Raw genomic sequence first — 13,400 nt, 5'->3', positions numbered from 1 at the left:
CTCCCCTCTCCCCCCCCTCCCCCCCTCTCCCCCTCCCCCCTCTCCCCCCCTCCCCCCCCTCCCCTCCTCACCTCCTCGTCCCTCTCCAGCTGTAGGCCTCCCTCCTCCTCCTCCTCCCCCCCCCTCTCCCCCCCCTCTCCCCCCCTCCCCCCCCCTCCCCCCCTCCTCACCTCCTCGTCCCTCTCCAGCTGTAGGCCTCCCTCCCCCCTCTCCTCCCCCCCTCCCCCCTCTCCCCCCCCCCCCCCCTCCTCTCCTCCTCCTCCCTCTCCAGCTGTAGGCCTCCCTCTCCCCTCTCCTCCCCCCCTCCCCCCCCCCCCCCCCCCCCCCCCCCCCCCCCCCCCTCTCCTCCCCCCCTCCCCCCTCTCCCCTCCCTCCCCCCTCTCCTCCCCCCCCTCCCCCCTCTCCCCCCCCCCCCCCCCCCTCCTCACCTCCTCGTCCCTCTCCAGCTGTAGGCCCATCTCCAGGAGTTTCTCCTCGAACTGCGTGCGGCTGAAGCGCTTGTCGTCGTCGTGGTAACTGGCCTGCTGCTGCTGCGCGGCGACCTCGGGGTCGTCCCGGGGCTGCAGCGCCGCCCTGCTGCCCCGGAGGCTCATCGAGCGCCGCAGCCGGCGCAGCAGCCCGCCGTCGGCCCCCCGCGCCGCCCGGCGGTGGGCGGCGCCCGTCTTCTTCACGTGGTACGCCAGCACGTAGTCCACGCGCCGCACGCCGTCCTCGAAGCACGCCTCCGACCGGCCCCCCGCCGGGGCCCCGGGGCCCAGGTCCTGCATCCTCTGGAGGGGGGGGAGGAGGAGCCATCAGGAGGGGGAGAGAGAGGGGGGAGGAGGGGGGAGGGGGGGGGGGGAGAGAGGGGGGGGGAGGAGGAGCCGTCAGGGGGGGAGGGAGAGGGGGGAGGAGGGGGGGGGGGGGGGAGAGTGAGAGGGGGGGAGGAGGAGGAGCTGCCAGGGGGGGAGTAAGAGGGGGGAGGGTGGAGGGGGGAGGAGGAGGAGCCGTTCGGGGAATAGGGAACGAGAACAGGAGCTCCATTCAGCAACACGCAGCCTTTCCATTTACATCATGTTTACATCATGTTTACATGTCATTATGCAGAAGACGCTTTTGTACAACAACGTTCACAAGTGAAGCTAGGAACTATCAAAGCGGGAAGTCAAAACGAGGGCAGGTGGAGAGAACGACTGACTCTGTATTTTACAGAAGGGAGCGCATTAAAGTAACATCAGGGACAGGGTACTAATGTAATGCACCACAATGCACAGTGCTATCGCGACGTCGAGACATCGCCAGGCCCGCCCACATGTACATTAGTCCTCTCTGGGGGTTTGAACCAGGCGTCCCACACCACTCTCCAGCCATCTGCAGACCACTGCACTGGAGCGAGGCTAAAGCAGAAGACACGCCGTACTGTCCACGGCAGCCCCCCCTGGGCTGAGATGACCCCCACGGAGAGGTCGCTCTGTGTGCCTCAGGGGGGGTCACGTGGAGAGTGTTGTCTCACTGCATGAACCTCAGTAAGGCGAGCCCCCCACGCCCCTGACAGAATGCCGCAGATGACCAGTGACCTATAAGAGCCTTCCTCAACAACAACAAGATAGCCTTCAGGTCGCGTGACGAGGAGGAGATGAGGAAGCCGAAAGGAGAGGCTTCAACAGAGATGTGTACTCCTGAAAGACCTGATATCACGCCACCAGATGTTAACGTGATCAGCCGTTACAAAACGTTTCAAAATCGGCACTTCCCCGTGCCTTAGTGACATGAGTGGGCGTGTCCACCTAGATGGATGATGGATTGATAAGCATCACACACACCTGATGGCTTGATATCAACCATGATATCAAGACGGCTTGATGTCATTTCGACAGCCTAGATCCTAATCTAGATTCAAACACGTATCAGGCTTACGTGTCAGGCTGTGAGCTTGCCCCAGTGAGCTCTCAGCCGTCCCCGACAGTTCAGACACATGGCGGGATGAAGAGATCACTGCACACGTGATCACACTCACAGGTCTCAGGTTTGAACCCCATACCTGCTTTGCACGGGGGGGGGGGGGGGGGGGGGGGGGGGGGGCGGGCGTTACGAAAGTGGTCGTAAAAAAGAAGGCGCGTCCTGGCGATATTTATATTTCCGTGTGACGCCACCTTGGTGTGAAATGGGTCGACCGGCTTTGAGTCATGAGCTCGAACACGTTAGCGTGAGAGAAGGTTTTTAGTTCAGAGGAAGTCTGAGGCACGCCCTAACAGACTTCAGGAGGAGTGTGAGAGAAAAGCAGAAACATAAACAAACATGAACACAATTACTGATTCTCTCTGTGACACCATTCAACACACTTCAGCTGCACGATGGGAGAAGTGCCATTCGTTTATGTCCGGGATCATTATAGGCTAGTACTTTAGGGAACTTTCATTTGATAAAGTCAAACCATCATGTATACCTCAAACTACAACGCTGCATATTCTTGTATATACGCTGCAAAGGATATAAACAGCTTAAAGAACAGCGGCATTGACCAGTGAGTGTGGGCGGCAGCAGCTCAGGAGAAAGAGCTGGGGCCTGGTCCTCCCAGATGGGGGTAGGGGGGCTACTGGCTGGGGGTATAGAGTCTGGCTTCTAGCTGGGGGTATAGAGTCTGGCTTCTAGCTGGGGGTATAGAGTCTGGCTTCTAGCTGGGGGTATATAGTCTGGTTTCTAGCTAGTGGTATAACGTATAGCTTCTAGCGGGGGGTATATAGTCTAGCTTCTAGCGGGGGGTATATAGTCTAGCTTCTAGCGGGGGGTATATAGTCTAGCTTCTAGCTGGGGGTATATAGTCTAGCTTCTAGCTAGTGGTATAACGTATAGCTTCTAGCTAGGGGTATAGAGTCTGGCTTCTAGCTAGGGGTATATAGTCTAGCTTCTAGCTAGTGGTATGACGTATAGTTTCTAGCTAGTGGTATAACGTATAGCTTCTAGCTAGTGGTATAACGTATAGCTTCTAGCTAGTGGTATAACGTATAGCTTCTAGCTAGGGGTATATAGTCTAGCTTCTAGCTAGTGGTATAACGTATAGCTTCTAGCTGGGGGTATATAGTCTAGCTTCTAGCTAGTGGTATAACGTATAGCTTCTAGCTAGGGGTATAGAGTCTGGCTTCTAGCTAGGGGTATATAGTCTAGCTTCTAGCTAGTGGTATAACGTATAGTTTCTAGCTAGTGGTATAACGTATAGCTTCTAGCTAGTGGTATAACGTATAGCTTCTAGCTAGTGGTATAACGTATAGCTTCTAGCTAGGGGTATATAGTCTAGCTTCTAGCTAGTGGTATAACGTATAGCTTCTAGCTGGGGGTATATAGTCTAGCTTCTAGCTAGTGGTATAATGTATAGCTTCTAGCTAGGGGTATATAGTCTAGCTTCTAGCTAGTGGTATAACGTATAGCTTCTAGCTAGGGGTATAGAGTCTGGCTTCTAGCTAGTGGTATAACGTATAGCTTCTAGCTAGGAGTATAGAGTCTGGCTTCTAGCAGGGACTAGGGGAGCTTCAGTGACTCTGTTGGTCTCTCATGGTAGGCCCACCGTCTCACACCTTGAAAACCTCTGCTCTAGCAATACCCTTTCACTGCGTACCCTGAGAAGGAAAATAGAAGGAGGGATCCTTAATCACAGGGATGGTTAAGATTGCAATCAAGTGTCACAATGGACAGTCATAATGCAATCTACGTTAAATATACGGATCTCTTTTCGCCCTACAATCGTGACAGCATTTTCAACCTCTGCTTCTGAACGGTCGAGGCTGAGGGGAAGCCACGGGGCGTGCCAGAGAGGGGCGGGGCTGGGAGGAATGAGCCGGCTGCCAGCAGGATCTGGAGGTCTGGAAAGGATCGACAGGTGGAACCGGCTCTTCAGGTGGGGGGGGGGGGGGGGGGGGGGGCTGCGGGGGAGGTGGATACACACAAGGAGATAAACCCGGCAAGGGGTGGAGAGACAACTCCCCTAACCCTGGCAACAAACTGAATTATCAAGGAAGGTACCTAGAGGAGGAACGCGGAAAGAGGGATCTCTAGTCTGTAATTTCCTGTAAAGGATTATTAAAGGATCTATCTAGTTACAGGGATGGTTGAGATTGTGTCAGCCATGATGGTAGCGTAACAGGCAGTCAGCACTTATCAGTGTAGGTCAAAATGGATCCCTGATCATGTAGAGCTGCAGGCTTGTGAGATGGTATCAAAGGGAAATGAGGACAGTTGAAAGAGACGGACACACCACAGCCAACCATTAAAGATTGAATACACAATGGATCGACTTGTCTCAGCCTGCTATCGTGGTGAACACAGAAGATGAAAGACCGACTGCACACAGAACAAGACGGGGCATACTTTACATGCACTAAGTAGTTTGGTAATTGTCTGCTGCTGCACTTTTGAGGTTGAGGTCTTGCAAGATGTTTAGATCCCTCATTTGATCCCACATACAATACATCTCAAAAGGCAGGTTGGTCATCATGGTTAACAACATGTTAATACCGAACGCCCTCTTGTCTATTTGGCTGGTTTATTATCAGCTGTTTTGGGGTGGACCATGAAATCGCATCAGACGCATGAAATGTATTCATCGACATTAAAGCCTTCAAGGTGCTTACAGGACAAATTACACCAGACAATGATTGAGTTAGGGTCTTAAAGTGAGTTATGCTCTTGGAGTGAATTGATTTATTGAACCGCCTTAAGGTGTTTTACAACCCAGCCACCAGACCGGCCATCCATTCACCTGTTAGTTTAGACTAGGGCTGAACAATTTTAAGAAAAAATTGAAATTGCGATTTTTCTGGTAGAGATTGCGGTTTCGATTTCAACCACGATTTATTTTCTTTAAATCAAGTTTCAGTATAAATTAATATAACCAATGAATTCCATTAAGGTAATGCAATAATGAAAACTGCTGGCAACAGATTTCAAATGCAAGACTGTTTATTCAAGTACCTAAGTACCTAAACAACAACCAAAAAGGTCAAATAAAAAGGGAGCCCTCTCTCTTAAGTAAACTTGCTTCAATGGCTCATCAGCATCAAAATAATTGCACTTTTGTAAAATAAAAAAATAAATAAAAAAACGCAGCTTTGACGATCCCAAAATCGTAATGCTTGAGATCGTGATTTTCGGTCGAAAACGATAGATCGTTCAGCCCTAGTTTAGACTCTCAGCCATCATCTCTCTCCCCCACCCCTCAAACCTCACCCCTACCTCCTCCCCTCCCCACACCCTCCCTCCCCCACCCCCTCTACCTCACCCCTACCTCCTCCCCTCCCCACACCCTCCCTCCCCCACCCCCTCTACCTCACCCATACCTCCTCCCCTCCCCACACCCTCCCTCCCCCACCCCCTCTACCTCACCCATACCTCCTCCCCTCCCCACACCCTCCCTCCCCCACCCCCTCTACCTCACCCCTACCGTCTCTCTCTCCCCACACCCTCCCTCCCCCACCCCCTCTACCTCACCCATACCTCCTCCCCTCCCCACACCCTCCCTCCCCCACCCCCTCTACCTCACCCCTACCGTCTCTCTCTCCCGACAGCCCCACCCTCCTCTTCAGCCCCTCAGGCCCCAGAGGCGGAGACAGCTCCGATACACCAACCCCTGCACTCACGCCTCCCGGCTACGGACACATGGTCCACCCAGCCGGCCCCATTGTGTACCGTGCCCCTTTGAGATGTTGTTGATGACGTACTAACCTCACAGACTAATGCATGCTCCAGCTCGCTGTAACGACATGCATGGACGCGTCGGGCAGGCGGCTAATGCGCACCCTCTCCCCGATGCACCCCCCAGCGCCGCCAGGGGCCGGGGACCGTGGCCTCAGCCGGCTCGTATCACCCTCTCCCCGATGCACCCCCCAGCGCCGCCAGGGGCCGGGGACCGTGGCCTCAGCCGGCTCGTATCACCCTCTCCTAACACCCTGGGCTGAACTCTGGGCAAGGTGAACCGCAGGCCCGGATGGAGTGAGATAAAGGCTGAACAGAAAGCCTGTGTGGAGCATCTGAGTTCCTCTCCCACCCTCTCAGCCTCGGTCCAACAGTGTCACCATCGATGCAGACCCTTCCTCCCATTCTGTGATTCTGTGGCAGAGCAGAGCAGCTCGTTCAGCTACAGGCCGATAGATACAACACTGCTGCGCTACAGGACTTGTTTCCTGCTGCCGCAGCGAGGCTTCATCAGGCGGGAGACCGCCGGAGTCAGACTGGGGGGGGTCCTTCATGTACAGACTGAAGCATACTTTTTTGAAATTGAAATTTGCCACTTTTGATTCAGATCTTATTCTATCTTAGTCTATTTTTTATTCATATTGTACATTAATTAGGTGCTTTTGTGCTGTTAAACCTTAATTAAAGAATGTTTCCATTCTTCTATCTACCATACCAAGTCTGGTATAAAAGCACATACAGTGAGAAGGTGTTGGCTTATTCAAATATAAGGCAGAAGTTTGAACAGCCAGATAACCAGAATCCAGTAAAGGGACATTCCTTAATGCCAAGGATCCGTGAATCACATCATACAGCATGGCTGTGTATTTTGCAACATGACACACAGGAAAACAATGTTAATCTACATAATGACTTTGTTGTATTGAGCATACAAAAGGAAGGTGGTTTACAAGTTTAGCACATAATAATCATAGCTAATCCAAATTAAATAGTGAGTGAGGATCTCTTTATTATGGAGCCAGTGAAAGTGGTAAGTATTCTTCAACACCTCATTGCTTTTCCCATTGGCTGAGAAACAGGGGGGAGAGAAGGGAGGGGGGGAGGGGGAGGAGAGGAGGGAGAGATGGGAATGTGGGAGGAAGAGGAGGGAGAGGAGGAGAAACAGGGGGGAGGGGGCGGGAGAGGAAGGAGAGGAGGAAGAGGAGGGAACAGGGAGCAAACAGCATCCCAGGAAGTGCCGACTGAAAAGCAGGCGACCGGCATTGTCCTCTGATTGGTCGTGGTTACGTCACATCAATCTGTTCCCCCAGAGCACTCTCCCAGGAATATAGGATACTACTTTGCCACAGACGACATATAGTTGTATGTCAGTATTCAGGCCTCCAGGGCTCTGGAGCTTAGAACACCCAAACCTCTGATTGCAGTTTGGCTTCATGACCCTTTACTGTGCCCCGACAACATTGGATTTGTGCACTCTTCCTATAGGCTGTGATACTATGCATCCTATAGGATCTGTCCCACGCTGCTGTGATACTACGCATCCTATAGGATCTGTACAACGCTGCATCCTATAGGATCTGTACAACGCTGCATCCTATAGGATCTGTCCCACGCTGCTGTGATACTATGCATCCTATAGGATCTGTCCCACGCTGCATCCTATAGGATCTGTACAACGCTGCATCCTATAGGATCTGTCCCACGCTGCATCCTATAGGATCTGTCCCACGCTGCATCCTATAGGATCTGTCCCACGCTGCTGTGATACTATGCATCCTATAGGATCTGTCCCACGCTGCTGTGATACTACGCATCCTATAGGATCTGTACAGCGCTGCATCCTATAGGATCTGTCCCACGCTGCATCCTATAGGATCTGTCCCACGCTGCTGTGATACTACGCATCCTATAGGATCTGTCCCACGCTGCATCCTATAGGATCTGTCTCAAGATGTATCCTATGCAAGGGGGGCCGTTTACAAAAAACAACCTTACATCCGGGTGAGATCCTGCACATCCTCCTAAAAACACACACGTTTCTTCTCCTCGCTCAAGCTTTCCAATCTCCCCAGAATCTATTCTTACAATATTAGTCCAAAGGGGTTACTGTCACTAGCTTGGTGATCCATGTCCATGGTGTTTATAGCCAACACTAATACCAAGGCTCTGTTTACAGAGAGCACAAGACTCAGGCACTGCTGCTCAGTGTCCGACATTATTGGTTTCCACATTTGGGTGCTTCTTCATGTTTATGTGGGCTGTTTGTTAGTACATAGTGACACGATACAAGACCCTGGCCTGCACTGTCTGTGTGTGTGCGTGTGCGTGTGTGTGTGTGTGTGTGTGTGTGTGTGTGTGTATGTGTGTGTGTGTGCATGGGTGTTTGTGTGTGTGTGTCTGTGTGTGTACGAGGGGGAAGAGGAGGATTCTGTGAACTTGTGTGCTTGTGTATGGATGTCATCCTAATTGATGACACACACACAAACACACACACACACATACACAAACACACCCCCCCCAACACACACACACACACACACACACAACCCCCCCCCCCATACACACACACACACACCCCATACACACAAACGTGCACAAACACACACACACACACAAACACAGCCACACACACAAACACATACACCCCCGCACGCATAAACACACACACAAACACACACACACCTACTTCCTGTGGGACCCTCCACCCCTTGTGGAAGCAGTGAGCCAAAGGTCGCCTGAGGATGGGGTGCATCAGCCGGCAGTAGCCACGCCGTTCTCACCAAACCACCAGCACATTAATGTACCCTCCTACAAAGCCATGACTCTGGTCCCACAAACACCCACAGACACACACACTCTGCCTACCGCACTAAATGCTCCGTGGCGCATATTACAATAAAAATCTATGAAGTTGCGTGTGTGTATTTGTATGTCAAGATGTCAAATTAAGTGATCGACTCAACGTGTGTTGGTCGCATTCTTGATTCTTAAGTAATTTATTTTTAGAGACAGCAAATAAAATGTATTAGATAGAGGGACGTAAAATGTGAGAATCTTCGAGTGGATAACTAAATTGATTGATAAGATAAATATCACAAAAAAATGTCCCACTTCTAATAAAGCCTATAGTGCTGGATTAATGTCCTTGGCTGCTATTAAAGGCTTAGTGATCGATATGTTGTCGTAAAAAGTACTCACTGTCATCTGCTGTTTACCTTTGTCGCTAATATTTTTCCAAACTGACGTCTCTTTGTGGACTACCGAGTTAGAAATGCAAATAACACCAACATGCTTCACCAAAGCAACAGCCTCCTGTTACAGGAAACCTCTTCTGATACGACGTTTGGTTCCTGATTTGGTTCCTGAATTTCAATAACATGCGAAGGGCTGATCAACGGCTGAGTGATTAAAGTTATGGGAACAGCACAAAGCCCGACAGTAACACAACACCAGAGACCAGGTTTCAACATCCAACATCCAACCGAGGCCAGCGCTGTGTGTCTACTAAGACGAGGGATCAACGATTGGGCCAAACGTGTTTGACCAAAGAAAACGACCACATTTCACTTTGAACGATGGATTTGTAATCTTTCATAAGCAGCAACAATTTCTCAGGATACATCATTATCTTAAGGAATCAATCAGTTTGTGTCTAGATTAGGAGTACATTTCAATTACAATATGCACCCAGTGTATTCTTCTGAATGTATTATTAATTCTTCAGCCAGATGGGCTAAAGAAGCATCACCACCAGTGAAAACATCAGTCCCATATGATCCATGTAGGGTTAGGGTTAGTGAAAAACGATGAAAAACGATGAACAAAGGCAACAGGGACAGAAGGACTCACAATCTTCTCGTCTGGGATCTTTTTGGGCTCCCTGCCTGGGACCCCGTAGCTGGGGCCATCTGGGCTCTTCTCCTCCCCAGGGACGGGGTAGTAGTCATCGTTCCTCCTCATGTCGGCCGGCTCTGGCAGCCCGGGGTCGTCGGAGAGAAGCCGCTCCACCGAGGAGGTGCCAGGAGGAGGAGAACCTGGGGAGGAGGTGGAGGCAGAGGGTCACGGTCAACGCTCAACGGAGCATCGCTGCTTCGTTCTGCAGCAGAGGGAACGGGAACACCCGCCGAACGAGTCCTGCTGAGCTCCTGTTGGTTCACATCCTGTAGTGAGTTCACCTTCAAGAGACCGAACCAAAGCACCTGCTAGTTCACATCCTGTAGTGAGTTCACCTTCAAGAGACCAAACCAAAGCATCTGGGGTGGGGTTCATGGTTAGGCAACTTAATGTTTCAACTCGGGTGGTTTCTGCCTTTGTTTTTGTCCCACTGAATACCAGTACAGGGCATGCAGGGAGAGGACCGGCTAGGTACTGGACTTGCTGGGGGGGTCCTATAGGTCCCAGGTTTGGGGGGCCGGGCCGGGGGTGGACACGCACCCCCAGAATGTGTTACTGGTGACATTAATAAAACCTGTTTTCACTGTACACATTTGTAACGTTCCAGTTGGCAGACTGATTATCAGATGTAGCTGTGTTTTTTCTTTGTGGTTCGTGAGCGTTCTAGAGTCAGGTCTGCTGTCTGGGGCCCCGCATGTGTTCATCTGTCCAACGCCCGTCCCGATGAGGCACCAAAACAACAGGATGTGAGCCGACCAGACAAGCACCCCGAAAGGAGCCTTCCATAGATTGGTTTGAGCTCCGATGTTGTTGTTGGATTAGTATCAAATAGGATAGGAGAATATCTATTATATATATATTTGTAATTATATGTAATATGCAATTATACATATATATATATATATATATATATATATCAGTTAATTATCTTACTATAATCAACGACCATCAGCTCATCATAGCGGCATGTTGATATTGAACCATTAAGCCTACCATGGATGTAAAATACAATTAGTATCGGCTTATCAGAGTAGACTACGAGCAGACACGTCTACGCAATTATCAAACGTTTTAAAGGATTAACGCGTCAACACTTCATCCAGTCCCGTTCCTTCTCCTTCTGCAGAAAGAGGATTTCGTTCTTACCGTTCTCCGCATCATGGTTGTGTTGGCTCTCTATCGGCTTCTCTACACACTCTCGTCCCTCCATTGGAATCCAGCTTTACACGAAACGAGCTTCAATTAAGAGATGGCCCGGGTATCGCCACGAACCTTGGGGATTTCACTTATTTTATACACCTCGCGATCGATGTCCAACTGTTTACCTCGGTTCAGACCCGGTCCAACTGAAGGATGGAGACGGTGCTGAGGCTGCGGCTAAATTAACTTTGAGCGGAGCGCTCATCGCTGCTGTGAGGAGGCGCGTGAGGAGGCGCTCGCCAAAAGACGCTCCTCTATTCCCTGGGAAAACAACGTCGAAACGAGCGTGTGTCCCCCTGAAACGTGATACGTAGGTTACACACGGGACCGCACTCCAGCTACGCGAGTCCTGCGTTTCTTTTCACATGATTTTACGTTCGGTGAATCGATGCGCTATTGCGCGCCAGCGGAATGGCGGGGGATGTCCGCCGGTGCTGCCCACGCGTCACGGCGGGGGTTTCGGGGTCCGGACGGGCCGAGTCCAAGACCAGCAGTGCGCCCATATGTCTCGCAATGCAACTCCGAAGAGCCACATTGGCGTGGTGGCAAAGCAAGCCTCACTATCATGCGTCTTATTATTATTATTATTTGTATTATAATGGTTCTTCCAACCGGTTTTATCTACAGGGTTGAAGCCCATTGCAAATAATTGTACATATATCAGTCAGCTCAGCCATTCGCTTTCTATAATATAGTATAGTGAGCTCAGTGAGCTGGGCCATAACTACGATTTAAAAAATAATAATATTAAAGTATTAATAATTTATAATGTAACTGGATGCGCAAAAAAACAATCAATCAACCACTGAACACCTGAGAGTTATCTATTAGCATACTTAGACCGGAAGTAAGGAGGTCTCCAAAAGGTGTGGTACTGCTGTGGCCACAGGGGGCGCTGTCACTCATGGTCAGATCTAAACGGCCACGCCCCGCACCCAGTTCTGTAAAAATATCTGAAACTTGGTTTCTGGACTTTACTTCACAAGCTGAACCTTTTTGCCTCAAGGACTCATTAGCTCCGTTGGGATAGATTCTGCCTTACCTTTAAAGTTTGGGAAAACCGTGAAAGAAAAGTGAAAACGGACCTGTAAACCCAAATGACCCAAAACCTGGTGCACATACTCCTCAACACTGCCCGAGCTTATGGTTTTATTTTTTATTTGATTATTTTACATAAAAGTTATTTCCGATTTATGCGAAAATACGATTACGCAAGTTAGCCTTTCCGTATGTCTCTAGGGGTCAACAGGGGGCGCCATAACTCTCCATCAGACGTTGGTCCGTCAATCACATGTCTGCTTCAAAGCGGCCCAGGGAACTGCTGGTGCTAGGTCATTAGCCTCGCTAGCATTAACATGTTAGCACGCTCAAGAAGAGCGCGGACAGGACGAGTAGGTGCAACTACACGAAGATTATTCAGAAAATGCACATACGGCGATAGCCAGGTCTAGTTGAATCTACCTATATATTTTTATTTACATAAAAATGTAAAAATATATGTTAAATAATAATAATAATAATCACAATGACAACAATAATAACAATATATATATATATATATATATATATGCCTATACATAAATAAATGTAATGATAAAATAAATATGCATTCCGAGGTTGAATGCTTTGGTTTTGGTACCAAATGAATGTTATAATAATAACAAATAAAAACGACATATGACCTCAATGAAATAACAACTTGTTCGATTCTGTTTGAATTTTTTTTTCTGTCGGATTAGTAAAGGAGCACAAACCATGAATCACAAAGTGTTCCTCCTGAAGATATAGGAGCTCGCTGAAGTTTCAAAGGCACTTTAATTTTCAAAGTTCACAGAATCGACAATAAAATAGCATGAAATATTCTTTCAGAGAGTAGGCTAACACCTAGAGCCAGGTATGCCCGATAAGACGATAGTAGAGTTTGAACGGAGGCTCATAGCAGACGAGAGCCTATAATAAAGATCTCACGATAGTAATAATGTATTTGTAAAGATGAATCAGCTTACCTTTGAGGGTCCGACCGCACCGATGTGTCTGGAAGCGCTGAAAAGCTGCACTCGGACCGATTGGTTCCCAAAACTCTGGATCTCCTCGTCCGTGCCAACTCACCTGCAGCTCCTCGCACCCTCCGCCCTCCCGGAGCGACGAGGAAATACCTGCGTCACCGCAAACAAGGTTCGCGCATCATTACGACAGAGGCGGGCGAGATCCTTCACGAGGATAGGGAATCACACCGCCTCTGCCTCCCAGACGACCGGCACGACGTCGGCTCCACTCGGCTGAGGTCGACCGAGGAGTTTATATTTGTTATTATTTTAACGACACACATTATTTGATGCTAAAAAATTAAACATTCAAATTAGGAATAGTTATTCATTGATATTTGTTATTTATTATCTTTAAATGTATATATATATATATATATATATATATATATATATATATATATACACACACATTATTCATTTGTAGATATATTAAACTACAGCCGAGGAGAGGAGGAGCCAAGGGACCAAGGAGAGGAGTCAAGGAGGTTCAGGGGGGCATTCTTCCTGGGCGTGTGTGAACTCGCACCAACGCGGGACGCCGCTGCTGAAACACAACGTTACACACCGGTACACCCCGGTACACACCGGTACACG

The 13,400-nt window shown here is 49.5% G+C and overlaps 1 protein-coding gene across 3 annotated transcripts in view; it reads right to left on the bottom strand.

Moving 5' to 3' along the window:
• The window catches only part of ano1a (anoctamin 1, calcium activated chloride channel a), a 36,727-nt gene extending 23,726 nt beyond the window's left edge, over positions 1–13,001 (bottom strand). For 2 of the 3 annotated variants that reach the window (XM_030376804.1, XM_030376805.1), the window contains exons 1-3: positions 10,705–11,144; positions 9,514–9,698; positions 429–770 (exon numbers count right to left, since the gene is read on the bottom strand). In XM_030376804.1, the coding sequence (XP_030232664.1) occupies positions 429–770; positions 9,514–9,698; positions 10,705–10,768 (591 nt within the window). In that variant the 5' untranslated portion in view covers positions 10,769–11,144. Of the gene's footprint in view, positions 1–428; positions 771–9,513; positions 9,699–10,704; positions 11,145–12,764 lie in introns of those variants that run through there. The other variant, XM_030376806.1, reaches the window with a different exon arrangement.
• Between the last annotated feature and the right edge of the window lie 399 nt (positions 13,002–13,400).

Source organism: Gadus morhua, chromosome 14 (assembly GCF_902167405.1).
Source record: "Gadus morhua chromosome 14, gadMor3.0, whole genome shotgun sequence".
Classification (NCBI taxonomy): Eukaryota; Metazoa; Chordata; class Actinopteri; order Gadiformes; family Gadidae; genus Gadus; species Gadus morhua.
Note: the sequence above shows the minus strand (reverse complement) of the source record. Positions and strands in the feature narration are given on the sequence as shown.